Source organism: Bos javanicus, chromosome 18 (assembly GCF_032452875.1).
Source record: "Bos javanicus breed banteng chromosome 18, ARS-OSU_banteng_1.0, whole genome shotgun sequence".
Classification (NCBI taxonomy): Eukaryota; Metazoa; Chordata; class Mammalia; order Artiodactyla; family Bovidae; genus Bos; species Bos javanicus.
Genome location: NC_083885.1, coordinates 3839963 through 3852517, shown reverse-complemented (window position 1 = coordinate 3852517; position 12555 = coordinate 3839963). Strand labels below are relative to the sequence as shown.

The 12555-nt window shown below is 40.1% G+C and overlaps 1 protein-coding gene across 4 annotated transcripts in view; it reads right to left on the bottom strand.

The window, feature by feature from the left end:
- Positions 1-12555, bottom strand: part of CNTNAP4 (contactin associated protein family member 4) — a 313027-nt gene that overhangs the window by 118509 nt on the left and 181963 nt on the right. For all 4 annotated transcript variants that reach the window (XM_061386803.1, XM_061386801.1, XM_061386802.1 and 1 more), the window contains exons 9-10: positions 7196-7345; positions 62-233 (exon numbers count right to left, since the gene is read on the bottom strand). In XM_061386803.1, coding sequence (XP_061242787.1) covers positions 62-233; positions 7196-7345 — 322 coding nt within the window. The remainder of the gene's footprint in view (positions 1-61; positions 234-7195; positions 7346-12555) is intronic.

Sequence of the window (12555 nt, the reverse complement as noted above, 5' to 3'; positions counted from 1 at the left end):
AACATGCTGCCAGAAGTCTGAAAATAGACAAGTCAACATAAAGAAGGGAGACTGCCCCTACCTGTCTGTGATTCCACAGGAGTCTATCTGAAGGTCGCTGAAGTTCCCAAGGGCCCCCGGCTGAAGTGAAATCAGATCTACCACCTCGTGACGGATGGAGATGAGTCTCATGCATCCCTGGAACCCACCGAGTGGACTTTTACATTTGGATCCAAAGCTGCTGTCAGGACAACCTGATAAAAACAAAACCAAAGTTGGTCAGGATACATCATGGTGAATCAGGACTCAGTATCTTCACTAAAATAAGTTTTTTTTAAAAAAAATAGGCATTTGATTATTAAATTAAAACAGAGAGGAAAGCCCATTGCAGTCATTATTCATTTGATCTAAATTACAAAGTACAATTCATACAATGCATTTCTCTTTATTATGATACCACAGGATTCACAGGAAATGACTACTGTTTCAATACTTATGTGCAAGTATACCGACTTGATCTCAGTTGTAGAAATACACAAATCAGCTCCAGGATCCTCACGTGTCAGCCAGCAGTGTTAAATTATGTATAACTTAAACTCAGGGACTTAAGTCTTTGGGGATGCAAAAAAAAAAAGGAGCTTAAAGGATGAAAATGTGCACTGTAGATAAGAAAAGATAAATTAGTAATGGTGAAATACCTTTCTATGGAAGGCTATTTGGAAAAGGAGCTACAATGACTTGGAATAAAATTACAACTATTTATTTAATTAAATACTTTTCATTTGCATGTAAGAGCCACATATACTTGCATTTTAATAAATCATAATGACTTAATGTCAAAAACATTTCACTGTTTGACTTTATTTATTCTCTGCCGCATAAAAAAATGCTCCACTTACACTGAGTTCTTCCTAACATTTATCTAAGACCTGTTTCTAATTATTTTAATAATAAAGAACTATAATATTAACTATTATTGTCTGGAGTTTAATGATGTTCTAACTATTTCTCTATCCAAGTGAAATAAACAATTTTATGGAGTATGAACACATATATTATACTTATGTATTTTTCATTAATCTTTCTTTGCCGTTATGGTTGTCAACCACTGTTACAATTTCAAAGAATAAGAAATGAATCAGCAACTTGCTAATTCCTGTACAATCCATGCTCGTTTTCTACCTGGGAGTTTCCATTATAATTAAATATTTTGACTGCAGATATTTCTCCTTAATGCTTTGTTTTCCTAACAAAATACATTTAACCTGGCAAAGGAAAGGCCGGGATTCATATTTAAACTGTTATCAGGCATGGTGAAATATTATACTTTAAGTAATGGAGATGCTGAAATTTAAAATTTAGTATAGCAAGAAAAGGTGATGAAACCTTCATGAGCATTTATATTGTACATGATTCTATACTCGATTTCAGTGCTTAAAATCCTCCTATGGTACAGGATATGGTTACCATAATCTGGATGTGCTTTCTAGATGAGTTATTAACCAATTAAGAATGTTAACATAAAAACCAAGAGGATAATAGTTCAATAATATTTGGGGGCAACTACAATATGCCAGGAATATAAACAGCTCTGCTAATCTCCTTTTCTCCAGGTGGTGTTTCCTGACACATTTCAAACTATTTCAGAATAAAATAAATGGTGCGATATGCCTCTAGGGGACAAAACTAAGCAAACTCATCATCACAAGGAGAGGTCATGGAATGTTACAGAGTGCACAGCGGTCATATTGCAAGGCCCTTCACATTCCTGGCTACACTGTTTAATAAGCAAGAGATTCTCAAGAACAAAGAAGGGTTCACCCCAGGTTAGCCTCATTAGCCTGTGATAACAGACATCTACAGGTTAATACAATGCAACGGCAGAGACAGGCTCAGGACTGAACTGGTTTGAGATGTAAGTTCTAAAATATGAAGATTTCTGGGGAATTCTTTATGCTGAATTAATGGATGGCTGCATTACCAGAAGCGGGCAGCATGTTAAGCCCCTCTGAGGATGGCAGATACATCATCACTGCGTGTGCCAGAAGATGCCAGTATGACTTCATGGTGGTGTAGCCCCTTCCCTAGATGGACAGTGTCTGATTTATACAAGCGGGAGTGTGAGGATTCTGCACACAGTCTAGTGTTTCTAGCTTGTGCTTCACAGTGTTATTCCATCACACAAAGACCGGCGTAGGGGAATTCCTAGAAGTTAGACTTTCCTCCATTTAAATCCGGAGGACCCGGATTTAAAATTTATGGTTTATAAATAAAAGATAAAAGCTGACCTCAGTAATTTTTTGGAAAGCATACCTTTGAGGAAGGAGAAAAAGTAAACAGTGGCGGCAGAGCATGGTATTTGGCATGGTATATGCAGAGCTCTGTGAGCCCCAAGCAGCCCGCTCTCCCAATTGTCACCTCCAAGCCTGACACAGAAAACAGATCCAACCAAGGCTGGTGGGACAGACTGCCCTTTGCACAGTGGCAATGAAGTCAGGTGACAGGCTAGACTGACTGCTGATAACGAGGAATTTGCAGTTGAATTTGGAGAGAAACAAAGAAGAATGGATTGGAAGTGTCTCAGAACATGGGATATTTATTTACTTGAAGACGAACTGGTTACCTAAGAAAAGCTTTCCATCTAGATAAAACAGACCCCAGGAATAAAGGGGACTTTCGTCTGCACAGGAGAGGTTTCCTAAGGTAGCCAACTGTCAAGTTAGCTCTCGGGAGGGAAGTGGAGAGGCTATTTCCAGGACTGCAGGTGTTCAGTGTTAAAACCAGGGAGAGCTGGTCACCCCACCGCCAGTACCACTCAGGCAATGAGGGTCCCTGAACCAGTCTGCCCTTTAGGGGCCCCTGTTCTAGCCTTCCTCCAGCCATGATTCTGCCCATAGCACTGGGAGGCCTCACAAGGTCAGGTGATGGGCCCACGTGGAACTTCTCCCCTCCAGGCCACTCCCAGAATCCAGAATTCTCACCCCAAAGACCTACTTGGGTTTCCAGGAGGAGGCACCCCTCCTCCCCCAGGTCCTGGAAGAACGAGGCCCGGAGGAGGAGGCAGAACCATGGCAGCAGGAGGCCCCTGCTTTTCTCTGGACCCATGCTCCCAGTCCTGGAAATATTAGGGTGCCCTGGGGTTCACAGGGTGTATATTTACTGATGAGTAGAATCTCGCTCAGTCGCCTCTGACTCTTTGCGACCCCGTGGACAGAGGACCCCTGGTGCAGGCTCCTCTGTCCACCATGGGATTTTCTAGGCAAGAATACTGGAGTGGGTTGCCATTTCCTTCCCCAGGGAATCTTCCTGATCCAGGAATCAAACCCAGGTCTCCCCCATTGTAGACAGACGCTTTACTGTCTGAGCCACCACGGAAGTCAGAATCTCATGCCAGAATCAAACATACTCTAGTACTTAAGGACGCCAATTGAGAAGACGATTGAACAAACAGAGATATTGCCTAAGTAAACTTAAGACTGGTCATCTAAATAAAAGCCCTAAAGTTGAAGTTTTATTATGGAAGTTTCCACAGTGTATTGTTTAGGGACTTAGGAACAGCTTAATACATGAAGGGAGGAATAAAAGCCCCATTCAATGGGGAACATGAAGAGATGTGATGATGGAAGGACAAATGGATGCTGGTAATGTTATCTTTCTTAGCTTGGAAATGCATGTTCAGATGTGTATTTTTTAAAAATAATAATTCGTATTCTTTAAATTGTGTATATGATGTAAGACGTGAACAAGACGAGGTAACAGGGTAAGAGGTATATGGCAACTCCCTGTGTAACTTTGCAACTCTCTGGTAAATCTAAAACATACAAAAATCATAAGTTCAGGTAATTAAAATGGTGTGCATCATATGTACCATAATAAAAGCAAGCAAAATTAGAGTGTACACGTGATATATTTTGTTATAAAGTATGATAGTGTGAATAACAGTCAAAATTTTCTACAAAAAAAAAGGTAGGCATCATTAAATCTGAACGTGAAGGGTGTAAAATAATTTAAGAATGATGATTCTATTTTCATGACTTAAACTTCTATTATTTTTATCATCTTTTTTTCATCATTTAACAAAATGCTTGGGTTTTTTTCTTATCTCTTTTGGTGTTTCTCAATCTTCTCTTGATTAAAGTTGTTCTATACAGATCTTCCTTGCCTTACAGTGCGGCTGCATCTTGATAAACCCATTGTAAATTGAAAATATCCTAAGTCAAAACCATGTTTAATGTACCCGACCTACCAAACATCATAGCTTAGCTTAGCCACCCTTAAACGTGCTCAGGACACTTACGTTAGTCAACAGTTGGGCAAAATCTACTTTAAAATAAAGTGTTAAATATTCTCCACAATTTATTGAATACTGTACTGAAAGGGAAAACAGGTTGGTTGAGTAGGAACTGAACGGTTTAAGAGTATCTGCTGTTTACCCTCGTGATTGTGTGCAAGACTGGGAGCTGTGGCTCACTGCCACTGCCCAGCATCGTGAGAGAATATTAACATTACCCTACATGTCACGAGTCTGAGAAAAGAAAAAAATTCAAAGTACGGTTTCTACTGAATGTGTATTTCTTCACACCACTGTAAAGCTGAAAAATTCTAACTCAGGAACTGTTTGTATATCTTCAGATCAGATCAGATCAGTCGCTCAGTCGTGTCCGACTCTTTGCAACCCCATGAATCGCAGCACGCCAGGTCTCCCTGTCCATCACCAACTCCTGGAGTTCACTCAGACTCACGTCCATCGAGTCAGTGATGCCATCCAGCCATCTCATCCTCTGTCGTCCCCTTCTCCTCCTGCCCCCAATCCCTCCCAGCATCAGAGTCTTTTCCAGTGAGTCAACTCTTCACATGAGGTGGCCCAAGTACTGCAGTTTCAGCTTTAGCATCATTCCTTCCAAAGAAATCCCAGGGCTGATCTCCTTTAAAATGGACTGGTTGGATCTCCTTGCAGTCCAAGGGACTCTCAAGAGCCTTCTCCAACACCACACAGTTCAAAAGCATCAATTCTTTGGCACTCAGCCTTCTTCACAGTCCAACTCTCACATCCATACATGACCACAGGAAAAACCATAGCCTTGACTAGATGAACCTTTGTGGGCAAAGTAATGTCTCTGCTTTTGAATATGCTATCTAGGTCAGTCATAACTTTCCTTCCAAGGAGAAAGCGTCTTTTAATTTCATGGCTGCAGTCACCATCTGCAGTGATTTTGGAGCCCAGAAAAATAAAGTCAGCCACTGTTTCCATTGTTTCTCCATCTATTTCCCATGAAGTGGTGGGACCGGATGCCATGATCTTCATTTTCTGAATGTTGAGCTGTAAGCCAACTTTTTCACTCTCCACTTTCACTTTCATCAAGAGGCTTTTGAGTTCCTCTTCACTTTCTGCCATAAGGGTGGTATCATCTGCATATCTGAGGTTATTGATATTTCTCCCAGCAATCTTGATTCCAGCTTGTGTTTCTTCCAGTCCAGGGTTTCTCATTATGTACTCTGCATATAATTAAATAAACAGGGTGACAATATACAGCCTTGATGAACTCCTTTTCCTATTTGGAACCAGTCTGTTTTTCCATGTGCAGTTCTAACTGTTGCTTCCTGACCTGCATACAAATTTCTCAAGAGGCAGGTCAGGTGGTCTGGTATTCCCATCTCTTGAAGAATTTTCCACAGTTTATTGTGATCCACACAGTCAAAGGTCTTGGCATAGTCAATAAAGCAGAAATAGATGTTTTTCTGGAACTCTCTTGCTTTTTCCATGATCCAGCAGATGTTGGCAATTTGATCTCTGGTTCCTCTGCCTTTTCTAAAACCAGCTTGAACATCAGGAAGTTCACGGTTCACATATTGCTGAAGCCTGGCTTGGAGAATTTTGAGCTTACCATCTATTAAAGGACCATGTTGCTATAGGTTGCCATAAACTCAATCATATATTCCATGATGTTTTATAAACAACTTAATTTATAAAATGAACTTATAAATGAACAAATCTTCATAAAGGAAGCCATTCTATCTTTCAATATTTTTGGCATTATGCTGCCTTTTATAGCAAAGGATTATGAAGGTTTTTTTTTTTTTTTTGGTTTGTTTGTTCGCTCTTAATATAAGATGCCTGATTCACGGTCTGTGTACTTACTGTCAATTCTTGGAAAGGAATTTGCATATTATTGATGAATAATAAAGCCTGGGCTTTCAACCAAATTCAAAGGTGATTCCAGACAGAAGTCATGATTACAATTCAAAATAGCAAAAAGAAGAAACACTGTAAGTTATGATTATGATTTCTACAACTGTGCGGTTCTGTGTGTGCTGCTCTGTGCTCGGCTGTGTCCGACTCCTTGGGACCCTTTGGATTGTAGCCCACAAGTCCATGGGATTGGATCCTCTGTCCATGGGATTTTTTAGGCAAGAATACTGGAGTAGGTTGCCATTTCCTCCCCCTAGGAGATCTTCCTGGCCCTGGAATGGAACCTGCATCTCCTGAGAGCCTGCCTTGCAGACAGATTCTTTACCAGCTGAGCAATCGGGGAAGCTCTGCCTTTCTAATTAATGTCAAATATTGTCTTATTTTAATTTTCCAGTGATAGACATTCATTTCCACTTCCAAAGGTTGCTTTTTGAAGCTTTTAGTTTAATCAAACATCCACTAGGCAAGTAAACACTTTTTGTTCTTTTTGAGAGACGTCCTGGGGTTGAAGGCTGGTGCCCTAATTCTATCAAATGTATCAGTGAATTATTATTTAGCAATGAGAAGAGGCTTCTGTGGCTAATTAAGTTAGATTATTTGTCCATTGGCATAATATTGATCTGCATTGAGCAGTAGAAAAGCAATAAGGATGCTCTGGAAAAGCTAAGAGGCATAAACAGGAAAACACCGCAATGAAATGAGCCCATAAAATCTGAGAAAGGTACACATGTAAGGCCCATTCAACATTAGGAAAACATAACAAAATTTTAAAGTAAGAACAGAAGAGCATGGTCTACTTGTAAGCAATCTCATTACAGAAATCATAAGCATAAGTCAGTCCACCTCAAAGAAATACATTTTATGTCATGATTTATCATCATGATCCACTCAACATTTCCATCTTCAAAGAAAGTGAAAAATGATTCCATAATATTGACATTGGTTAAAACATGCTGACTTCAAGATACAGGGGTAGTAACTGTGAACATGACTCAACTGCCCATATGGTGTGACTGCTTCTCTTACCTCCAAAATAAAAGATGCCCCCTGAATAAATCTGCTCAGGGCCCTGGGAGGGGGATGCAGAAGCCACTTGGCCATCAACCACCACACTCAGGTAATTCCTTTTGGCAGATAAGGAGACGGAATGCCACTGTCCATCATTTAATCCAACACCTGGGGGAGACAGAATCAGTTAAAAGAGATATCTATTAACAGTGAACACTGTAAGCAGTTGGTTAGAAATGGCAATGTACACACCATTCAATCAAGTACAGTAATCTAACAACTCTTAACAAAAGAAAACAAGAAGCAAGAGAGGGAAGGGAGATTGGTGGGCAATCAGCACCCTCTACATTGCTGCTGTTAGTCGCTCAGTTGTATCTGACTCTTTGCGACTATAGCACTCCAGGCTTCCCTGGCCTTCACCATCTCCTGGAGCTTGCTCAAACTCATGTCCATTGAGTCAGTGATGCCAGTCAATCATCTCATCCTCTGTCATCCCTTCTCCTGCCTTCAATCTTTCCCAGCATCAGAGTCTTTTTTAACGAGTCGACTCTTTGCATCAGGTGGTCAAAGTATTGGAGCTTCAGCTTCAGCATCAGTCCTTCCAATGAATATTCAGGATTTATTTCCTTAAGGATCGACTGGTTGGATCTCCTTGCAGTCCAAGGGACTCTCAAGAGTCTTCTCCAAAACCACAATTCAAAAGCATCAATTCTTCAGCGCTCAGCTTTCCTTATGGTCCACATCCATATATGACTACTGGAAAAACCATAGGTTTGACTAGATGAACCTTGGTTGGCAAAATAACGTCTCTGCTTTTTAATATGTTGTCTAGGTTTGCCATAGCTTTTCTTCCAAGGAGCAAGCATCTTTTATTTTCAAGGCTGCAGTCACCATCTGCAGTGATTTTGGAGCTCAAGGAAATAAAGTCTGTCACTGTTTCCATTGTTTCCCCATCTATTTGCCATGAAGTGACAGGACCAGATTCCATGATCTTGGTTTTTTGAATGCTGAGTTTTAAGCCAGCTTTTTCACTCTCCTCTTTCACTTTCACCAAGAGTCTCTTTAGTTCCTCTTCACTTTCTCCCATAAGGGGGTGTCATCTGCATTTTTGAGATTATTGAAATAATTGGAATATTGAAATACATGGAAATAGTGCATGATTATCTTCATGTCTTGGGGCATCAGTAGAGAGAACAAAATTCGAATTCAAGTTTGGACAATCCTGAATGGTGAAAATCTTTAAATTATTTGGCATGGGCTAATTTTCAGCTTTCATTATGTAATTTACCTTTTAAAAGGAGTGGCTTGGGAAGAGCACAGATACTTTCCAAAATTCTAGGTTATACCTAATAAAATGATTTATCTGCTCTTTTACACTTTGGTGTAGTCGTCTTTTATGAGTCTAGAATATTTAGCAAAGTATATTGTCAATTATTATAGAAATATTTGAAGAGATTATAATGAATGCTGAAAGTGTAGTGGTATAATGGAAAGTTAAAAAATAAAGCAGTGTATAAAACCATATTCATAAAGCTGATCATAATTTACAGATTTTGTATTTGCAAATTCAACTACTTGCCATAATATATCAGTAGCCTCCAAATCATTACTCAGGGCACTTTTGGGGTCAGTCACAGAAATACACAGAGCAGAGAAAAATTCAAGTCAACTGACACGCAAGCTTACGGCTGAGGTCACGCAAGGCAAAGCTTCTTGCTTCAGCTCTCCTATGTAAATCTGTCTTCACATTTTTGTGCTTTCTGTTAGCGAGTTTGCTGTTTAAAAGGCCCCCTCACACAGTGACGAAGTGTTGTCTAGTGTTCCAAAGTGCAAGAAGGCAATGATTTGCCTTACAGAGAAAAATACATGTGATAGGTAAGCTCCTTTCAGGCATGAGTTAATGTTGGCCATGAGTTCAATGCTGGTGATTAACAATAAATATTAAAGAAGGTGTCTTCAAACACAATCATACATAGGAGGTTGTGTTGATTGGTGTACAAAAATGTTGTCACTAGAGGCACGCAAGAACCTAACCCTGTATTTCCCCTGGAAACAATGGTTTAGTGTTTATTAATTCCATGTCCGCAGCAACTTCATAGGACGTAACTACTCCAAGTAATGAGAATTAACTCCATATGTACAATTCTAATTATATTCCTGATTATCTATAAATATGGGAAAGGGCTGAAAGGAAATGCACACAAACAGTAATTTTCACATACAAGAAAATAGTAGTTGTTTTTATTCCTAGCTATAATTTTTCTGTATTTTCCAAGTTTATATACATAATAAAAATTGCTACAGTAAAAAATCAAGGTTTCCTTATCACCCACAAAAACAGTCTCTAGACCCTCCTAAGCTGGTCCCTGTGTCACGAATCAAGGAGGCTGTGGAGCCTTTTCCTCTTAAAGGGAATTAAGTCTATAGGGTTCTGTTTTGAATACTCAGCAAACTGGTGAAATCTAAGTCTCTCTGTTGTAGGTAAATCAGTAAGGTTTATATCCACCAAATCCACCAAATATTCAGCTCTGTATGATTTTGCAGATCATATTACTAAATAAAAATATAAGTACTCTATTAAACCTAAAATTCATGGGCCTCTTTCCTGATACTTTGTGCAATTTCTTTATTTCCCCGGCTATTTCCGACCACAAGCTTTCAGACAGAAAATGCATGGAAGCTGCTTTAGATGATGAAGCTCTTTGCCCTGGACCCATTTAGCATAACACAAACTCCACCCTGGGCACCAAAGCTTACTTTCACATTATACCCATGAACCAAAAAAAGATTTCCAAAGACCCAACTTTGATTTGGTTTGCGAAAGATAATGAGAAAAACCTAAAAACTGAAAAATGAAGGATATAGGCTAGATAATTTTGGACATATTTTCTATGAGTGGACTCTGAAATAGAAGGCTGAATAGAGTTATATAATCTCTGACGGTATGAGATTGGACTAAAATAAATCAAATGTCCCAAATTTGTCATCCTGTGCTTCCTTTCAGAGGATACATTTAGAGTGAAAATCCTTGTACTGAGCTTTACGTCACACAGATAAAAACTTCCCACCCTCCTCACCCTGCCGTGGGTTTCCCACCCTCTCTTTCTCAAAGCTCGGATGTGCCTGCGTACACGGCTTCTGTTTTCTCATCTTAGCTTTCCACTGGCCTGGGAGGTGCTTATCAAGCTACCTCTGGTGGGGGACATTTTCTCTTCTGACCTACTGCAGACTGATAACTTTCATAAAATTCAGTAAAAATAAATGACAAAAACATTAAAGAAAGAAGGCATCTAAAACACAAGCCCACTGACCATATGCTTAAATGTTGCAGTGATGCCTTCTTGCTGTAACAGCTTCTAGGAGCTTTTCCTCCCAATTTCTGTACTTATCTCAGGAACAAGTATTTCGCTGGACCACTATGTTCCAGGGGGGCACACTCCAAGCAACTTTGCTCCGAGGGGCTTCTGGGTAGGGCCAGCAGAGTAAAGTCAAAGGCTCGGGACATCTTCTGTCAACACAGAAGCTAACTTAGATTAAGAACACAAGTCTGCCAGGACGGCCGCTCTCAATTTGACACAGTTACATGCACCCATCTGCTCAGCATGTGGGTTCTGGAGTTGTGCTGTATTTGTGAGGGAACCTTCAGAAAAACTATTCTTGCACCTCATTTGTAACAGACATCACTTGCTTACGATGAGGAAACTTTTATGACCCATCGATGGGATGTATTACTCAAGTTAAATAATGAATGACCTGTGCAATCTGTTTCACTTAACTCCACATGATAAAAAGGATAATTTGTAAGTTGGATACTATTTTCTTTTAAGTCTACAACTTTAATATCTGAAGAGAAGTGAGCCCTTTTCCAAGGCCACAACACAGTGAGAGAGGAAGGAAAAGGTGGAATTGCAGAATATGTATTTTTTTCCAATTCACCGAATCAGGTAATTAAATGCTAATTCTAGTGCGCTGCTCCCAACACTCACAACTTTTGATTAGGGGAAGGAATACGTGTTGGTGTAATAATAATAAAAATAATAATCTAGTGCCTATTATTCACACCAGGTGCTGTGTGCTTTATATGCATCATGTCATTTAATCTTCAACATTACTACTGTTATTCTCGTTTCAAACATGGAGACCACGAAGCACAAGAGGATAAACAAATCACCCAAGGAAGCATCCAACTGGTGAGCTGACGCCAAAACCCACATTCTTCTTGGCCTGCAGGATGGGTGGTGACCTTGCTGTTTGGCTCATGTTAAACAATTAACTTTGAGAAAGAGAAAAGCAGCCCCCAAGAGCCTGGGGCTAGTGGCTGGTACTCTCAGGGGGGCCCTGATGGTGGGAGACGCTGGAGAGCACCCAGAGCTCGGCAGTAGGGTTCTCCCGCTGAGCATAAACAAGCTCACAGAACATCAAGACCAGACAAGGTCACTGTTACTACAATGAAATGGGACCCAAAATTCCTTCAAAACTCCTCTACAATCTGGTTTAAGCACAGACAAAAGCAAGGCTACTGTGCAAACTACAAAAAATATCAAATCCTCTCCCGGACAACATGAATGACAACTGACTTTTGAAATCAATTACAAATTTAGCTTTACTTCATGCCTCCATTCTTCAAAATAAAATTTACAAAGATATTTAACCACACAAATTCCCTCACCTCCTGGCAGCATTTAATCCCCGCCAAATTTCCTTGAAACCTCCCTCCAAATCAGCTAACATAATCCAAAATTCTATGACAAGTTGTCCTTAACACCTTTGTGATGAGACTCCCCATGGTTCCCTGGGTGAGGCTCCTCCCTGTTGCAATACGCAACAAACCCAACCTGTTGGACAGTAAGGGTGATCACTGTGGTCTCTGGGTGGAAACCACTGACAACTCCAGCTGAAAGAATAGAAGAATAAATGGAAAGGTTTGCAACTGCAGGTGGCAGGAGAAGGTGGAATCCCACCTTTATAAGAACCTTCTCCCCTCTCCCCTTCTTCCCTTCCTCCTCCTCTTCCTTCTCTCTCCTTCTATCTCTCTCTCAGACTCAAAACACACAGACATACAAAATACAGGAGGAATAAAAAGGTATCTCTCGGTTCCTCTTATATAATCTTCAGGGACCAGTCTTAAAACCACTACAGAAATATTATGACACTTTAGCTGCTGTCACTCTCCCATAAGATTATAACAAGCATCCATGGAATAGGATGTGTAAAGCAGAAAAAGCTGTATAGGTAGGTTATTTGCAAAAGAGCAAAAGGCAGTTATACAAAGGCCATTACTCAAGGAGAGACTAAAGGGTTTTGCCTGTTCCAAATAACTTTCAGTGCTTCAAAACTGTGCCAGACATTCCTATACTCACTAACTATATCCACTAACC